This window comes from Idiotropiscis lumnitzeri, chromosome 11, assembly GCF_059441095.1.
Source record: "Idiotropiscis lumnitzeri isolate Australia: NSW breed Sydney's pygmy pipehorse chromosome 11, RoL_Ilum_1.0, whole genome shotgun sequence".
Classification (NCBI taxonomy): Eukaryota; Metazoa; Chordata; class Actinopteri; order Syngnathiformes; family Syngnathidae; genus Idiotropiscis; species Idiotropiscis lumnitzeri.
The window spans coordinates 11923125-11942624 of NC_142401.1; the positions used below are offsets into that span (position 1 = coordinate 11923125).

The window sequence follows — 19500 nt, forward strand, 5'->3', positions numbered from 1 at the left end:
TGACAAACTTGTGTGACCCTTCCAAAAACACCGCATACTAGGGTTTACTCATTAATGGATGACATTCCTCAATGTTTGACTTGCTTTGTAACACACTGCACGGTCAGTTTGCTCATCAACCGGTTCACTTATCACCAGCGTGGAATTGTATTAGATTAAGTTAAGTGGGATCATCGAGCAAGTCTCCCATTTTGTGACTTTCTTGCTTGACTTCCAACTTGTTTTGATTTCACATCGTCAATTTTGTCCTCATGAGTAAGGTAGTATAAGTAAACATTTAACGGCTGCGAAACATATAATTATATATATTTTTTATTTGGGGGGCAAAGCCTAAAGAAAAAAAATGCATCTTACAATTGATTTGTATTGCTACATAGGACGTTTAAAAGATTCACGTTTTCTTTCGCGTCACAAAAAAACAAAAGAAGAAATCGGCCAAAGGGTCTCACTGAGCTGAAGACTTATTAGATTTATTGATGTCACGTATGATTCGATCAACTTTCATGTCCGTTTTCCTCCAGAACATTGTGCTGACTAAACTCCCCATTACTTACTAATACTGGCGTTGGATGTACACTCACCTGAACAATTAAGATGGCCAGTATTAAAAAGGAAATCCAAATTAAGAAAAAAAATATTTAGAACTGAAATGCTTAAACGTAACTAAGACAAAGGTTTATAGTTTTGACTGAAAACCTCAAGAGGTATTAATTTTGACGAGGATCTTCTGTCGATCAACAATATGATGCATTACTCCCACCTACCGGACAAACTGGCCCAAGAACAGTCATCAGACATGCTTACCATCTTGCGATACACATGCATTTTTATGATTAAAAACATACTTAACATAAATTTGACTGAATCGAACTGTGGTCGCTTTAAAATGAGAAGGGCTGGTTTCACTCACACTTCTTCAGCACCGTGACTTTGCTCTCTCGTCCTTGAATTTACACATCAGTCGAGAGCTGCAATCAAAGCTGAGGCTCAGTCTTGGGTTTACTCCACTCTTGTCTCATGCAGAATATGAATGTCACCCTGTTCAAGAGTTTAGGCGTTTCTCTCAGAGAAGAGGAAGAAAATTACCAAAGAACAATGTCAGCTACATATCACTAACAATCTACAGGCATAAGCAAAGCATAAGTACTATTTACCCCCAAAATATCTGGAAATATCTGGAAATATGCATGTAAAGATAAAATCTAATCAGTTGCCATGGTGCTATTTTTTTTTTTTTAAGTTAATTGTTCTAGATGGGAATCTGAAGGTCCTGCACATGACAAACGTAACAAACGTAACCCAGTGCATTTCATGACAGAACAAGTCAAATCAATGAACGGCATAATGAAACAGATGAAGAGCATCTTTTTTTACTTTTTATTGTTGCTGGAGGCTCTAATACAATATGAATCATAAGCTTTACAAAATTAAAACAAAAACAAAATACAAAGTTCCCCCTCCAAAATGGAAACGGTCAAAGGTTTCCACTGACACAAAAACTGTGACCCCCAACAAAGACATAGAAGGTGAGCGGAGAGAAGAGTTAAGATACTGTTAAAGAGGGGAGGGGCTTAAACTGTCATGTTATACACATTGTTGCAAGGTGCGGTGGGGGTCATTATTATGGCGGGAAGTATTTCCACTGACTGCAGCTCCTCGCTCACACACGGGCTCACATGCATGCCGACAGATAAGTAAAAATCTTCCGACACAAGGCAAAAGCCTCCGTGTGAAGGGAAGACTAAAACCACAGTTATCAATTTAGACAAATAAATCTAAGGTGGGAGGGGATGGGGGGGGGGGGCGTTGCAAGGAATAAATGTGATGTCATGACGACGATGCCACCTAGAGCTCAACAGCCTGTGCATGTTTGTCTCCTCAACTGAGAGGAAATAAAGATCGTTCAGTTCCAAATGACTGAGGATATTGCGAAGGAAGGGGATTAGTACTACGCTGACCCTCACGCTGCAAGATTATCATTAACCGTCATAACGCTATCGTTAGTTTCATAACATGGAAGGGAGTGTGAGTGAATGGCTTCAGAACACGGAGAGATACATGAAGACAAACAAAATGTGACAGGAGAAAATGGCGAGAGAAAAGCGAAGCGTTCTCTCCTCTTTTTTTTTTTTAATTAGTTTTTTTTCTTTCCCACAAATAAACAAGAGTGCAGCACTGAGGAAGAGGCGGTGAGGGGGAGACGGCGGGGAGGAAAAAAAAAAACGAGAGAAGAGATGGTGGAGAGAAACGGACACAACAGTAGCATCTCTAGCTTTGGTTTTTCAGTTTGAGAGCCTTGAACAGTTCGCTTTGGAGAGCATCTTGCTTTGACTTGTCGGCCAGAGATGTAACACTCCTGTGAGGGTGACACACACACACACATGACAATCAGTCGATAAGTGCGGGCAAAAAATAAGATGAAAATCCATCTGTGTAAGAATGTTAGTAAAGTGTTTCAGTCCCGTTTTCTCCTCCTGCGCAATAAGAAGCATTCACAAGTACACACTGCAAACATCCTCAGCAATTATGTCATTTGAAGGTCACTCAGACTGTTTTGTTTTGTTTTCTCCACTTTAAATATGGCAAACCGCATTGTGTCTTAGCACCTTCTCATTTACCAAAAATATTAAAGACACCTTGGAGTGAGAAGAATTCTGTCCCACTGGAGATAAAGCACAACAAATTAAGACTTAAATATATTGAGCGATAATAAAAACTGAGCATTTTCATCTTGCGGCAGAATTTATGAACCTGCTTGTTCACTATTGGATAACGCAAGGACCTTAAGGGGTAGATGAGGAGATGCATCTCATTTAAAAGGCAAAGAGTACTTTTTGTTACAAGATTAAGGAGTTAGTAAAGTGCATTTTTGTTGAACACATGGCAGGGTCAGTGATGTTTGCTTCTTTGCAGGCGCCAACTGTGACTAAGCAGTTAATGAAGAAATGCAATGCAGTTATTTTCACATGGTCACGCATTATGAATTCAGGACATTTTTTATTATTGTTAAAAGGAAAGCTTTGTCATTTTAGGAATTTCAGCGATTAAGAACTTCTCAGGGTCAAACTGCTGCTGTTTTGGCTCATTTCCTGGTATTTTGTTCTCAATTAAACCTGAACAGTAGAACTGAGCGTCAGTCCTGCTCAGCTTTTTACGTTTTCCACACACGTGCACACTCCCCATGCCAGGCTGTACCTCCGACCCTAGTCAATGAAGATCTGACGCTGGGTGAGGACCTGCGACAGCTCCCTCTGGAGCTGCCGGTATTTTTGGTTATCAGGCAAAGACTCAATAGATCTAGAGCACAGACAAGAGGTTGGAGTGGGAGGGAGGCATTTACAGGGTGGACAGAAATTGTTGAGAATCGAAAAGAGGTGTTTCAAACAATTCATCAATGCGGAACAATATAGGCCAATAGAACCACAGTGATCTGTGTGGCAGCTTCGAACAGCTGCCAAAAAGAAGCAGGTTTGGATAATGTGGAACAAAGGAAGTTGGCAGATCTGGTGACTGTATTGAGCCGCTTACAACTGTTAAACTTCAACCAAAAAAGTATTTAGCAGGCAAAGTAATAATAACAACAATTGACTAGCAAAGTTCTTTTTTCTTCCGTTATCGTCAGAGAAGAAACCACTTCCTCTTCTCCGCTCAAAGCAACCCCCGCATTGAACAAAAGCACGTGAGACGTGGGGCGATGCGATATCGCATGTTGGGCTGAACTTTGCATAAAAGACAGCTAATCAAGAGCGCTTTGTTGTTTTGCTATCAATCAGATCTTTTAGATGTCCATAATGTTGGGAGTTGCACTGAGTTTGACTCCTTGGCATTCCGGGAAATCATGAGGGTAGGCATCACTGTAAAATTAGCTTTGAGCAGACACAAAGTAAGAAATAAAGAATGGGGGGAAAAAAGGGAGCTGTGGTTGCTGCTGGCCATTGGTGTTTTTAAAGGAAACAAGAGCAGACACACCCCCTTATAATCCTTACCTAAGTCCGTTGACAATATCCTTAGTCTTCCCAAAATAAATCTCATTCAGTGTGGAACGAATCTTGTTCTCCATTTCCTGCAACAAGACATGTCAATGCTTAATGAGAGAATGAGCAGAAGCAAAGTATTGCTTAGTGAGCCTCAGCTTTTTTACAAGAGCAAAAAAAAAGGTATCAAGAATCAGCCCTCTCGACGCTATACTGACTTCAACAAGGCGGCCGATGTTGGCGATGTGGGGTGAGGACTCTCCAACCATATCGTCTCTTTCTATCTGCGGAGAGGAAACAAAGCAAGTCAATGTGTGGCAGAGCCCCGGCAGGTCACGTCGCTCGCACTCAAGTTTGACACCGTACTTGTCTTGTGAGGCTGCCGCCCAGATTCATGGTGCCAGAGTCACTCTTAGTGGTCTGAAGCCACAACATGACGGTGGAGGTGAGTTTGTAGTGAGCGTTGCGTCCACTGGACTTCTCCTGAACACGTCAAGAAGAATTTTTTCATCTTTGATAGCGCTGTTGTTTAAGAACGTTCCTTCGCTTATCTGAACTTTGGCAAACTTTACAAGAGCCGAAGTGGTGAGACTTGAAACTCACCTGCACCTCCACCACGTGGACGGAGTCCCAACACCCTTTGATCTTTTTCGATCCATCCCCAGCCTTTTTGATGAGAATAACGCCAGCGAAGCCGGGGTCCAAATCCCAGAGGTACACTGATGAGAGACCACCCTCAAAGTACCTACAGACAAATTTGAGAGTTGCAAGAATGTGAATGCGTGTTTGTGTTTTTTGAGTGTCTGTTTACTTCATTTCAACTCACAGGTCTCTGTACTGGTCAAAGGCGTTATTGGCTTCGACCTCCAGTTTCCTCAAGCGAGATGAAGGCATGGCACCGTCTTCAATGGGAGGGTCATACTTATTACTCCACGGGGATCTAAAGTACCAGGAAGTAGACCATGTAAAGTGTTGCAGGTACACTAAACTTTGGGGATCACAGGAAATATGAATTCAGTAAATTAATAAGTTTAAGTCAGTCAAGCTGATGCAGTGATTCAACAGGGACAATCCCTTTTACCATGTTCATATCGCTGTCAAATGCATTGATAGTTATATACACATACGGGCACGAGTTGGTAATTTGGCGACTACTTGTAGCTGTACATCTGTAAGAAGTCTCGTTTCACCCATGACCATGTTGCAGTTACGCGCTCTACCTGTAGGAGTCACCATCCCGATTGTAATCACAGAGCAGATAGTCTTTTCCCACAGCCTTGTCGCGGGCGATCTTCAAGGGCTGGTCCACAGAGGAGAGAAGGTCCTCACACAGACTGGGTACCTGGACACAAAGAAAGGGAGAAAAGCTTTGTAATGTTCTAAAGAATCAATACTACAATGGCTGCATCTCAAAGAGAGCGCAAGGGCCAAACTGACAGTTAAAAAGCAAACCAAAACTCCCAGGATTCTAGTGACAAGATTAGACACAACAGAAAAGAATACCTCCATTTAAGGCAAGAAATGGTTGAATGTCTCTTACTGACATTCCAGCTTCCCTTAATAAGAAGAGGAGGAATAAAATATCAGGAGGAAACATTATATCTTGGGGATAAGGGGGTACAAATTACTTCTCACAGACTGACATGGACCCTCTATGTCCACTGCATCATTGCACAAACACAAAAGAGGCCCTTGTTTTCCTTAAAAAGAATCCCTCATTCCCAGTATCAAACACACAAGCATATACACACAGGTGCGCGCACACACCTGGCAGCAGGCTGGACAAAAAAAGGAAGGGGGTGAGGGTACACAGGGAAGAAAAGTGATTTCAAGTGACTTTAAGTCCCAATACTCCAGATGGAGCCAAGAAGGTGCAGCTCAAAGTTACGGGTGGCTATGCTGGCAAAGACAAAGAGTGATTGGCAGCAACAATAATAATCACTAACGACCATACACAGTGGAGTGGGCGAGAGGAGAGAACTGATGCCCAGGGGAGAGAGAGGGCAAAGGTGAGGGGGCAAATAAGGTGAGCAGGTGGGGTGCTGGAATGTAATCCACAAAAAACAAGATGTCACACTGCGGGTGTGACTTCATTTGTTTTTTAATCATTTATTACACTCAGAAGGGATTGCTCTGGTAAAACTAAGGCTACTTTCACACTGCAGTCATGATGACCATTTTTTGGCAAATCACATTTTTATGGAGTTGTACACATTACAAAAACAAATGTGTGATTATAATGTGAATGGAATATGTCACAGATGAACACAAAACAAATGGAGCAGTGTTCAAGCAAGTACACGTTACAGTCTGACTGATTAATTGCCTGGCCGATTAGATCAATCGAGATTAGGTTTTTTCAAAATAATAATAATAAAAAGAATAATCAGCCAGAATTCTGCTCAATAAACACTGATACAACCTGACTTTCTCATTAGGTAAGGGCAGAAAGTAAAGGATGTACATGGTTGACAAATAATTGCAGAAAAGAATTGACCATCTTTAGGTTTTAAAAAATGCTGAAATATTGTATCTCAGAATAGTTATACTTTAGGGTACGTTGATGAGCAGGCTGTCTCACAATCAGATTATTTTTGGCTTGACTGCCAATTAGGGCCTCACTGCCATCTCATGACATGTCATCAATACTGCAAGACAGTGCTTAACAAATGGAGTAGAACAAAACCCAATATTGCTAGACTGTAATATAATATAGAATATTATTGTTATCCGTGAATAGGTGCCAATTTTTCTTAATCACCTCCATTCTCAAAAAGACATCTTCCCAGAGAAGCCAGTTCAAGTTTGAATTTATTAAAAAAAAAAAAAAAACACTCAGTTTTAACTATGGATAAAGAGATGTCAGATGAGAGTTATCTATTTGCATACTTGAACAGAACATTTTCTTTTCTGTGAAGCAGGTGTAAATCTAGGTATGAAAAGTTCATTTTGGTTTTAACTGCATCGTTTCTGTTTAAAATAGTAACACAAATACAGTTTGGAAAGATTTCCCAGCATTATAACAGGAATCTAATAAATGTATTAAGCACTGGTAATGTCCCGACAATGGGATTCAATTACCTTTCCAATATTCGAGATCTTTGACCCGAGACCACCACTGAGAGGGGAGCGAAATCTGACAAGATAAGCAGAATGTAACTCACCAGGTCAATGAGGTCACTGAGGTTCTTCTCAATCTGTTGAGGCGGCAGACGCCTCATCAAATCCAGGGCACAGTCTAACTGCTGTTGACTCTGGAAAAAAAAAAACACAATTGGCTCAGTCAGATTTCAACCACTGTATGTCCAGACAAACACAGGCAATTTTTTTAAATCCTACTGACTTTGTGTACCGTTTGCATTTAAAGCTTTAAGTCTGCTACCACAATTACTGAAGGCTAAAATTGTACTTGATCGACTGAAGGAAAGTTAGTAACCTACATAGTAAATGACTTCATGCTCAGCAAAGAATTCTGATTAAGAGCAGCTACAGTCTGTACGAGAATGGAGGCCTGCGAAGAAACGAAACCAAGTGCTGCTTGTCCTGCTAAAGTGCACTCAGAACATTTCCAGCGCAGCACTCACATCTTGTCACGTGAGTATTTTCCTAGTGAAAAATGAATTAGCACATCGAGTCTTCACAAGCAGTCCTTCAGTGTGGTCCAGGCTTCTCTGTTGTTAGTCGAAAAAGGTGCGATGAAGGAGTGGGCGATTTTTTTTTGTTTTTTTTTTGTTTAGCCAAGCCATTTTTGGTGAAGAGCCAAAGCAAAACATTTGAAACGAGACCAGTCGAGTTTAATGAATGCAGTGTAAAGTCCACTCCTTTTTAGGTCACATTTGTCTCTTTTTTTTTTTTTATATATTTTTTTTCTTGTGTGTTTGCTTACTTGGGACATGAATAAAGTGGTCAAGGTTTCCTCTAAACTACTATTAGTGAGGCACCTCACATCTTGGCTTTCCTGTTTATCTTATTGAGTGACGATTTCAGTGTAATCATTCCAATGTGGTAGTTTAGACGACTTTTTTTATTAGTATCACGGGCAAAATTAATGAATAATAAGGATTAATGTTCACATCAATCCAACAGTCCCATTGGGCCACTTCCGGTCTGTAGACGCAGACCATTAACACTCTCTTTTACAACTACAACAACCTAAGTGGGACTCGAGCTTACACTTCCTGCCATATGCATCGACCGCTACACTACTGTAGTCAGTTAGCAAATTGGGCAGTGGAAGCGAAAAAAAACAAGCGGCGCCTGGACTTATGTGCTTAATTGGTTGCATTACCACAATCCAAACACTCATATCTCAAATATTCTTAAGTGGGAATGCCATGAATTGTCTTCCAATTCCACATTATGCTCCTTCTGATAAGCAGGCTTCAGCCCCCCCCACAGGGTACGACTACAATACTGACATGGAGACATACATGAAGAAGTTAAAAAATATACAAGTGACTCAGTAAACTGCAGAAATTAGTCATTATATGCCGATGATAAAGAATATACACCTTATGTATTGTTTATATACATTGCTAGAGCACTTTCATTCAAATATCCATTGCTTAAAGGGTCTTCGCACTGTCAATTGATGCCATTTTTAACCGGTGTATTACCATCACTACCACTTGCATCGCTAATCGGCTGTTTGTAGACTCGATACCATGTTAAAATGTGTGAAAGTTGGAAATGGAAACACATTTTTGTTAATCTGCAAGTAATTAGAAATTTAGCTTAGCATTGCTTGAGACATTTGTTTGTCAACATAGTTCAGTAGAGACCCAGTAAAGTCAAGGTGACCTGATTATTGTAGAATAATTAGTGCAATAAATATTAACTAGCAGGACAGCACGATGGACGGCTATGGTTGTGATTACTTAAATACGTGTTAGGATAATCGATTCTAAAATGACGTGATAGTGAAAGCACTCGATCTAAAGTCACAACGAAAGAGTCTATTAAGACTGGAAATGAGAACAGAGGAGTACACAGCAAAATCTCTCCCGGAGGGATTCCCTCCCTTAAATATGCAGTGGAAAACAGGGCAGACCAGCCACAACACGAAACCCTGGGGAATGTGGAGGAAGACAAAAACTGTAGGTGGTTAAAAGCAAAAGGGCAAAACACACAACAGCGGAACCTCTACTGATGAGCACAATCCATTCAGCGACATTGTTCAACCTCTGAATTGTTCATATAGAGTTCTCCTAACGCCTCTTATGCCACAAAAAGACAAAAAAAAAAAAAAAGAATCATAACATTACCACCGCACATGTTTTCATGCCTTATGAACTGCACTTCTGTGAGTGGAAGTCCCACATGATAGGCTGATGTAACGTGAGACATCTGACATGATCGCAAGCCTTGACACAGGACTAGAGTTAATCATGATGCTTGCTGTGCTGAGATTTGCTGTCATCCTGCATCCTTAGCTTACCACCGTCCCAACATAAAACAAGTTTTAAGATTGCAAACGACCAACAACTTACTAGTTGACACAGCGGCGTGAGAATACATTACAAGAAGACATGCTTCGTTACCACTGTACTTACGCTTTCATTTGAAAGAGTAATATTTATGGCCTAGTGTTTACGGTAATTTTGATATAGCTATCGCTTTAGCTTAAGGTTCCTTAATTAATGGGAAGGGTTATATGCATATTGCCAAAAAAGTCTCTCCAGGCTTATTTTTTTCACCACAGATAAATCTGACAATATTGCTAAGTTTACTGTAAAACAAAATATACTATATATAGTGTCCTAGTATGGCTTGGAGGCAGCTGGCCTCACTTCACAATTGGAATTTTTGTGATGAAAACTCATGTGACTTAATACGCCATAATTGACTGGCTCTTACGCCTGCAAAGTTGCGACGCTGAAGATCTGCGATTCAACTTTCAAATCTTCGCAATACCAGTAGTCGAAGGTCAGCCACTAATGAAAACTAGTCCCAGAAACCCGCCCCATGTGCGACAGTTCAGTTGCGTAAGGCTGTGTCGCTTTACGCTTTACGAAGTCTATCAACGACGTGTGGTAGCACTACTTCCATGCAGACCATACGGTAGAATTACTTGGTTCAATACAACACTAGTATTGCAGCTGGATTTCAGAACATGACAGAGGTCCTACGATCCCATTAAACCAATTAATGAATCAATGATTAAACGTAGTCACTGGTGGTGTAGTGGTACATTCGCCTGATTTGTGTGCAGGTAGCGTGGGTTTGGTTCCCACTCAGTGACAGTGTCTATGTCTGCCCTGTGACTGGCTGCTGACCAGTTCAGGGTGTAGTGCGCCTTTCGCCTGTAGTCAGATGGGATAGGCTCCAGCACCCCCTGCAACCATGCACAGGATAAGCGGTGTGGATAATGACGTGATTAAATGTCTGCTTAGCAGATTAAGTAAATATTCAATGGCCATCTCTACTTAAACCACACCCTACAAATTCAATTTCATTAAAACAAAAAAAAGTTTAAGTAGTTTGATAATAAAAGCATGCTATTGCAACATATGGAAGTGTTCAACCATTCAAACTCTCAATTCATTTACTTTCTTTTGTCCAAATGGTATACGCATGCAGCTGGCAACTGGTCAAAGATGTTACAGAGGGAGGGCCTGTGTCGTGTAAACTTTCGCCAGAGTTGACCCTTAACAAAAAAAAAAGATTGTTTTAAGGTCATGTCAAATTTATTGCAATGTTTCTTTTCGCCGCGTCTTAAAAATCGCTCTCAGCCAATGCGTCATGCTGCCCCATCAGACACCTGCGTCGCCTTTGACGTTGTGTTTAGCGGTGCTCCTGTCTCCGAGTAAACACTGGCTCGAAGCAACAACTCTGAGGTCAGAGGCGCAACTGGCCAGCAGGATGGATGAAGTGAGGCCGGGGAGAGCGAGCGACTGGGGAGAAGGGACAGCTGCTTCTACCATTTTGGACAGCAGACATTTAAGAAAGACCATAGGGAAGTGTAAATTTGGGGGAATTATGGCACATTTTTTTTTCATTAAAATCCCTTGAGGCAAATTTTACCAACACTCTTGTGTAAATTTGCGTTGAACAAGTCACAGAAAACAAGCTGCACATGAGCAAACATGCAAGGACTGATGTTAAGAGTGAAAGGGGTGTGAGGGGTGGCCACTGGTGCCTTGCTCAAAGGCATCTCGACATCTCGTCAAGTTGCCGACTCGAATCTCTCCAGAGACGAGCTGACGTTTTTGATTCCAAAGCCCAAGTGCTTACAGACTGCTGACCAAACGAGAAATGCAATAGGCATTACTGTATTTTTGATACATGAGCATACGCAAGATAATTTGACAACAACAACAAAAAAACATCGTTTAGGAGAGTTGGGTATAATACGCGTAAACAAAATAAGAGCACTGGCAACAAAGTCAGCAGGCCAACCTGAGAAACTGACAGCTTGTCATGGCAGCGAATGTTGGGAGCAGTCAGTCTTAATATAGCAACGGGCACCACGTTCAACTATTTTAACCTGCGTGTACGTGGGTGTTACACGAGCAGAGGGCTGAGTTCGGCGTGTGTGTTATATCGGGACTCCTCTCAAATCCACTTCACTAACTTGTGTCAAATTCAAAACATCCTGTGCTAACTTTACGCCTACGGGGCACCGAGCTAAGCTAACAGCTAGCTCGCTAACTAGCTAGCCGGAGGAAGATGCTGCTCGCATAAATTAAATGTATTTGTTCACGATGCGTGTAAATTAATAGTCGCAGTATGTAACGCGTATGTAACTTAATGTCAACTCTTGGACCAACTCCAGCTGTTCCTCTCAGGTTACTAGCACCTCATGCTAACGTTAGCTTAGCCTCGCCTAGCACCCGTAGCCGTTAGTTAGCCACTAGCCCCAGCAAGAGTCTTCCCCCTTTCGCTCGCCCCAGCTCCAACCGCGCGACCCTTACCATGTCTGCGGCGGTCTCAGCTGGGCAGGGGGGACACGATTTCACCGGTGACTGTAAGCCTTATAAGCCTTCGAATGGTTTGTCAAACCGCTCCTCTCGCTTTTCTTGTTATTTTTTTTCTGTCCCACGCGGAAGATGTCTTGTTCGCCTCTCCCTCAGTGAACCCAACCCTGTCAGCGAAATTCACTTCCTCAAACGGTCTTAAAGGAAGGAGAGGCTGCAGTCAGAAAACGGGCCTCGGTTGCATGTCCGGGTCACTCGGGGCCTTCTCGGCTCCAGCCAATAGCGACGAAGCAAGAAAGGCATTGCCAAGTATGGCAAGAGAGGAGTGGTGCACTTGGGCGCGTATGTGCTGTGCGGTACATTCTCACTTTGGAATAGACATTCTTCTTCCAGTCAGGACTTTTTTACCTGACAGATATATTTGCATTCATTATTTCTTCTTTTTGACACACACATTCATCAAAGTTTAACATACATGCATCATATACACTATCAACGACGGTGTTACACAGGTGCAAAATACGTGCTCTTCAATTTGTTGTTTTTTTTATAATACATTTATAAGAGCGACTATGCTAACCCAACAACAAACGGTTTGGAGGAAAACAAAATCATCACACAGTTTATTTTTTTCCCAAGTACAAAGGACCCTCTTGCATAAAAATGACCATTCAGGGATGTCACAAAACTGATGAACAAGAACCTAACTTTAAGAGCAAGAAATCATTTTGTACTTATGGTCATGAAAATAACTAGAATAATAGTGAGAAAATATTGAGATATTTACTGTACTACTGTATATTTGTCCTGAAAATTATTCCAAAGCCGCAAAAAATTTATTACGGCTACGCACGTTGGGCAGGATCGAACCCAGGGTTAGCGCAACTTAGACATGCCATCTAGTGGTGATTGGTGATAATACACCTTAAAACTACAGTCTACCCATGCCTATTATAGTTTGGCCCTCGTGGATTCTCATATTATTTTTTTTTCAAAATGTTTTCCCATTTTCCATGGAAATGTATATTGAATATTTGTCAGCTTTTTGTAAAAAAGATTGTAATGGCAAAACATTTTTTAATGAATCAAGGGGCCACATACAGCATAGAATATGCAGTTTAGTCACGTGGTTTATGCTTCTCATGCACAGAATGCCTTTGATAATCTGGATTTAATTTCCAAAAATAATATTCAACTTCTATTCAGCTCAGTCAATTCAGTTACTGAACCACTCTGCGGCCATCATGCACAAAAAACATCGCGGTGGTGGATGTGATGGCCAGGACCGGCCATTCGGGAAAATTCACATATTTGCTTGAAATTTGTGATGGCCCCTGATCATGACGTTCACAAGTGTGCTGGAGCCTATCCCAGCTGACTTTAGGTGACAGGTGGGGTCTGCCCTGGATTGGTCGCCAGCGAATCACAGGGCGCATATTGATAAACATAGACAAACAAATCATCTTTGTTTTGTTTCACCAGAGAATAAACTGACATAAGATGTCAATTTTAATGTTTGCTCTGTGACTAACTGTTTAGTATTTAATTATATCGTCCCCAGCTGGAATCTGAAATATTTTCCATGTAAACATGTCAGTGAGTATGGTTAATAGTGATTTGTGTTATTACAATCATAACATTACACTAAGGTTATTTTCTCCCGCTTATCATGTGTTGGTTCGCGGGGACAGTAGCTTTAGCGAGCAAACTACACTTGCCTCTCCCCAGCCACCTTATCTTTTCAGAGAGATCCCAATAGTTTCCCAGGCCAGCCAAGAGACATATAAGTCTCTGCAGTGTGTCCTGGGTCGTCCCTGGGGCCTCCTTCCCTATTTCTGGATTCTGGAGCATTTTGCTCCTAAGTCTATGTTTCCTGCAAACATATTTTTTTAAATTATCATGTCCATTGATTTAGTCTTTGCTAATATTTTTTAGGGTGTTAATTTAAACATTATTTTGCACCCAAATGTTTTTCCTGTTCTGTTGTTGATTTGAATGCATACATACAGTACATGCATCACTTTCCGAAACCATAGAAAAATAATTAATTAACCTGCCATGTCAGTCTTTTTTAATTAATGTATTAACGTTATATTAAATTCAGAGTATGCCATTACATACACATAAGCACGCACATACACAAGCGCGCTATATGGCAAATAAGATACAAAAACAACAACAAAGGAATAAATGTGCATCGTAAACGGACGTTAAAATACTGTATTGTAGTGAGGTTATGGCCACGTGACCCTTTTATGCTCTCGCGAGATTTTGAATCTTGAGGAGCAGCAAACATGGCGGACGAACACGGACGGAAGTGGGACCGGTGCCTGGCAGATACCGCAGTGAAAACTGGTAAATATCAGTTTTAACTTTTCTTAAACGGGACTTTACTGTAAAATGTTTAGTATTTTAATTAGCAGGGAAATAGTTTGTGCTCGAGCGAAATGCTGAAATGACGCCCTTTAGTAGGACTATGGCTTGACCGTCTCCTACGTCCGTGACATTTAACTGAGGTCAACTTGATAGAAATGCATTCGCTGAGGAGCTTGCAGAAGATCGAAATTGAATGATGCACAGTTCTGAATAACCAGTAATCTATCGTTTTACACATTCATAATCAGTTTTCAGAAGAGGGTGATGTGTTGTCTTCTATGTCAACCCAACTCTGATGAAATATAGAAAAGTATTCATGAGAGTCTTCATCCCACTTCATTTGACACTAAGTGGTACACTCCGATTTGCTATGAAATTATATTTTTAAACAATGACGTATTTCTTTTTTTTTGGCTTAGGAAAACTGATTGTAGAAGTCTCCCATGTGTCTGATGTCATTTTCATTTGAAATGCACATTCTTTTAACAACCTTGAACTGTAAATGAAGTACATATGCGCCATTTGCATCAGGTCCAGCACTCATGCACCATTTGCATCAGGTCCAGCACTCAAATGGGGGTCTTCCTCCAGATGGTACTTGCTTGAAGTGTCCGCACAGAGAAGCACTGTGCAACTAATCTCAGTTGACACTGGATGCAATTAAAACTTAACTGTACCTCATTCAGTTGTTCAAGGCCACAGCAAAGCGCCAACAGTCCAGACCTAATCTAATATGAATCACATGCAAACTGCCTGTCCACTAGAGACTATTGCATGTGGCTTGTTGCTGCCTTCAAGGTGCACTTAGAGCTCTGGCTTGAAGAGTGTACTGCTGTCCGTGATTGCCTCCGCTGATCGCTCTTTTATTTGTACATAAGCAGGACGGAGAAGAAACTCTGTCAAGGGGTACACCTGGTCAAAGAGAATTGAATAACAAGCTTACTTTTCAAAGGGAGTGGTCTCCTTTATCATAAACACTGTATATATTCAAAGAATGAATCATTCTTACTTCCTGGATGAGAGAGGCTTGCATAAACTCTTTCTCACCTCTGGAATGACTCCAGGTCAAAACCTCTTGACATCCCGTTGTTTAACTATCGTACTCGTAAATGACGGCAAACTAGTTTCACGTATCGCCAACGCCACAAACAGCTCGACGGAGGCGGTAGAACGAGCGCGGTGTACGATGAGACAAATGGAAAATGGTGAAATACTTAGACTGGCAAACAATCCACTTGACTCTGCGTGACGCCACCATCGGCACAATAAAATTTGCTTCTTGCCGGGAGGAAAACATCTGCATTCTTTGAGCTCACGCGAGCAAACTGCCAGCTGTGCGAAAGTGCCTCTCGTGGTCTAAGCAACTCTGTAGCATATGTGCTGCTAATGCCGTTCTTTAAGATGATGCTCCTCATGTAATTTGCGAAAATATCGTCGGATGTGGCTAGCGTTAACTTAGCGACACGTTGCTATGTGCTACGAAAATGCAATCTTTGACTCGGAACTTCAATTTTTGTTGTGTGTTTTTATCCGAAAGCAGTTGTCCTGGTTATCAGTTCAACTGAATTCCCGTGATTGAAAACGAACATCTTATTGGTGCAATTTTGAAAGGATAAACAAACAATCTAACAAAAGGGTACTGTGAACCTGGTGAGAACTTTCAGGCCGGCGGCTTGTATATTTTTTTGTTGCCGCACAAATCTTTTCATTATAGCCAGACGAAGACAAGCTGATTCAAAGGGACATGTTGATTCGCTCTCATATTTTCCTACGCGTATTGCTATGAAAATCAGCGCTTGGCACGAGAGCAAAGCGAGAGCGAGGTCCAACCAAACATGGAGTATTAAGTTGAGCAAAATATTTGTATGAAAAGGATGCATATGGTTTAATGTTGATGTGGACTGATAATGAAGATGAGCTTTTTTTGTGTTTGTGTGTGTGTGTGTTTGACTTTTCTAAAGCTGTATAATCCAAAACAGTCCAAGGGTTCTGGTTGAAGAACATCGGTCATGCTGCATAGCTCTCTGAATCCAATTAAGAGTCGAGAGGGGCCCAAATGGCTCTTTTTATATGTTTTCTGTGCTGGCTGGCCTGCCACTGGGTGCGGCGTGGCCTGCACATTCCTCCTCAAGGTCCTCTCCGGTCCGAGACAAAACAAGCGTGGTGATTTTTGTGCCACTGCCCAAACGTTTTCTTGGCTACGCCGCACGGGACAGACACCACAGCACTCTGTTCCTTACCTTCGTGTGCAGCCTTTTGACCTGGCCTCTGCCTCGACTCCTCACACTTCTTTTTTTAATGTTTTGTGTTCGTGTTTCTACAATATTCCTGTTCCTCACGAGCAACGACTTGCTGTTTGTGTTTTTATTAGGCACAGGGCTCTTGACTTTGACCGATTTGTTCAAGTTCTCAATGATACGGCTAAAAAAAAAAAAAAATAGTCCAACGGGTGGGGGAGAAAGGTATTAGTGACACTCTACAATCGTGCCAGTTGTTCCATATTTGCTTTAGCGCAAAATTTTTAACAGAGCCCGAGGCTGTTGTATCTTTTTTATTTTATTTAACATATTTTATTTATTGTTCTACAATTCGATACCATTGTTCAATATTTTTGAAAATTCAGTTAGCTGCTCTTAACAAACGAGAATCTGGACTTGATTTCAGATGCTGTATGATCATTTCAGCAGCATAAAAAAAAAATCGTCATTATCGTTTATCATGATTATTTTGGGAAAAATATGTCATAAAAAATGTGTCATTGTGACAGGCCTAGGTGAGTGACCGCCGCCCATTAGAGAGAGAGAGAAAATGCAAATAGCTGCAAATGATGAAAAAAAATTGACAACTGCTTGAATGCTAAGTTAATGCACGATATGCTCAAAGGTCATCACCAAAACTGACACAGAACACTTCAAGCACGTACATTTTTGAGTCAGTTACCACTCTTGTGGAATTGTGATTCAAACAAAAAACCTGATGATCAGATTGTTAGTTAATCATTTGCCAGTCAATATTACCTAAAAAATGGCAGCAATTCTGTCAATGTATGACGTTGAATGCGATGCAGTGTAAGATTTGGGCACAACCAACTTTTGCGCTGGTGCATGAAAGAAAAATAGTTGGCCACACCAGTGCATATAGTTCCTCTGGAGAAGGGGTGGGCAAACTTTTTGATTTTATTCCCCCTTGTTGCACATGTAGTGCATGCGAAAATGTTAATAGATCAGTGGAGCAAGATTAAAGTCTCAGAGGCAACTATGAAAGTGCCACGCCGCAAAATTGGAATTTTGTGCAATCACAGCTTGCGTAAAGTCACTTAGGTTTGCTACAAAGCTGAGTTGGAACGTAAACAAACAAACAACTGTAGTTCTCCTAGAGTTGAGCGTTCAACCCGAGGGCACACAGAATGATTGGTTAAATTCTTCTGGCCCATTCCTGCCTCACTTAACTCCATTTTAGCGCCAGCGTCACTCTCATAATCTCCGGGATGCAGTCAGCTCCACTTTCGAAAAATTATTTATTTTCATTAGACTCATGCTGGTCACCTTTCTATGTCACTGGGCATCCTTTTTAATCGTGCCTAAAATCTGGGGCACAGAAATTGCTTTACACAATTCAGTCAAAAATATTTTGGAGTCTTTTCATGTTTCCCACAATTGTCTTCAAAGATGTACAATATATTGAGAATAAAGTTTGTACATTTGTTTTCCCGGGGTCTTTAAAAATTCAAGTTTTGTTATCCTCATGCATGTGTTTTTATTTTTATTCTTGCTTAAATTTGAAAAAACTCTCAACGTGAGTTAAAGGTTGAGTAGTTTTGGAGCTGGGTAAGTACAAGAAGTTGAAAAAAAGTTCAAAATCGACGTGCTGGTTAAACAATTGTCTTTGTCTTTAAAAAAAAAAAAAAAAAATCTCAAAAATAGTCCTGTGTTTGTGCAGAAAGGTGTATGATTCCCAATCTAGTCAACCGATTTAGGACGTCTGTTCCATATCCAGTGTGCAGTGCCAGACAGTTTGTGCCTGGATCAAACATATTCACGCCACCTCAGTGCTTGAGTTGAGTCACTGCAGTGGAGTTGTTAATGCCGTTCTCTTTTTCTTCTCTTTTACAGTAACTGGCCTGGGCGTGGGGATCGTCTTCTCTGTCCTTCTCTTTAAACGTAAGTCAGCAGTGTAAAGAGAACCAGGCTCTCCTCATTTGGTTGATGAATGAATGTTTTTGTTCTCCCCGCAGGACGCACATGGCCTGTCTCGTTCGGCGCAGGTTTGGGTTTGGGCATGGGCTACTCCAACTGCCAGAATGACTTCAGGTCGCCGTACTTGATTCATGGCCGCGTGGTAAAGGTGAGCGTGCAGTACGGGGAACTGTTCATGTTGAGGGCTGTTCACACATGCACATCTCTGTCTGTGTGATTTCTGTTTCCTGTCAGGGCCAGCAGTGACGGATTTAGGAGGATGCAGACGGATTCAACCACATAAGCATCTGTTTCGTGTTGCCCTGCTAATGCAGCTCTGCCACTTATGTCCTGCTTAGACCACTTGTGTATATTTAATAAAGTGACTGAAGAGCACTCTCTGCATCTCTTTGTCGGTTTCAGACCAATGAACTGCTTGGTTTGGGTGTGGGAGGTAATCTTGTGTGTTAATGAGCTCTGAGACGTGACCTCCTGCTGTTTTGGAATGAAGGCCAGGTTCAGCATCTGCAGCCCGGTTGGAGAGTGGGAGGAGAGAGAGTTTAAGAGAATATGAAATAAAAGCAAAGTAAATTGCTCGCTTGGGGTGGGAGGAGGGGTATTCTGTATTTGTGGATTATGGATAAAAAGACATAAAATACAAATGGATGCTGCTTTTTTTTTTTTAAATTTATATTCGGTTTCCCCTGAGCTGTTTCACAATTTAAATAAAACTACAGTGGAGTCCTTTAAAGTTGTTGGTTGATTTCCAAGTCATTTCAACACAATTTTCCTCTTAGGAAATGCAGCAAGTAAAGTGGATTAATTTATTCCATGCTGAAGTTGTTGCTGTCATAAAACCAATTCTAACTGGACAGAAAGTGCTTTGTAAACAAACTTTTATCTTTGCTGCGTCTGGAACCCTTGGGAGGTGTTATGACTTGTACAAAGTGGAAGATTATCGGGGAAATTCTGAGCTTAACAAAAATCGTAATTGATTAATTACCTCTTGAGCCCCGTCCCAATTCTTCTCCAAATGTACTTCAGGTTTCTGTGAAGAGA

General features: G+C 41.3%; 2 protein-coding genes across 2 annotated transcripts; one reads left to right on the top strand and one right to left on the bottom strand.

Annotated features, from left to right (window-relative positions):
• Window positions 1–1363: 1363 nt before the first annotated feature.
• Window positions 1364–12165, bottom strand: capzb (capping actin protein of muscle Z-line subunit beta). The gene is made up of 9 exons (XM_088309421.1): window positions 11888–12165; window positions 7139–7228; window positions 5195–5316; window positions 4801–4914; window positions 4578–4719; window positions 4341–4457; window positions 4193–4258; window positions 3987–4063; window positions 1364–2356 (listed from the first exon to the last, which is right to left on the bottom strand). Exons 1-9 carry the CDS (start codon window positions 11888–11890, stop codon window positions 2269–2271), a joined length of 819 nt encoding a protein of 272 aa, XP_088165547.1. The 5' UTR covers window positions 11891–12165; the 3' UTR covers window positions 1364–2268.
• Window positions 12166–14140: 1975 nt separating this feature from the next.
• On the top strand, window positions 14141–18837 carry LOC148327471 (MICOS complex subunit Mic10-like). The gene is made up of 4 exons (XM_088309422.1): window positions 14141–14245; window positions 18379–18426; window positions 18501–18610; window positions 18697–18837. Exons 1-4 carry the CDS (start codon window positions 14185–14187, stop codon window positions 18706–18708), a joined length of 231 nt encoding a protein of 76 aa, XP_088165548.1. The 5' UTR covers window positions 14141–14184; the 3' UTR covers window positions 18709–18837.
• Window positions 18838–19500: the final 663 nt, after the last annotated feature.

Excerpts from the sequence above, each read along its gene's own strand:
- capzb (XM_088309421.1), bottom strand. Across the intron at positions 4,915-5,194 it reads CGGGATGGTGACTCCTACAG|ATCCCCGTGGAGTAATAAGT; the intron begins GTAGAGCGCGTA and ends CTGGTACTTTAG. Across the intron at positions 2,357-3,986 it reads GATATTGTCAACGGACTTAG|GAGTGTTACATCTCTGGCCG; the intron begins GTAAGGATTATA and ends TCACCCTCACAG.
- LOC148327471 (XM_088309422.1), top strand. The coding sequence starts at position 14,185 with ATGGCGGACGAACACGGACGGAAGTGGGACCGGTGCCTGGCAGATACC. Across the intron at positions 14,246-18,378 it reads AGATACCGCAGTGAAAACTG|TAACTGGCCTGGGCGTGGGG; the intron begins GTAAATATCAGT and ends TCTCTTTTACAG. Across the intron at positions 18,427-18,500 it reads CTCTGTCCTTCTCTTTAAAC|GACGCACATGGCCTGTCTCG; the intron begins GTAAGTCAGCAG and ends TTCTCCCCGCAG.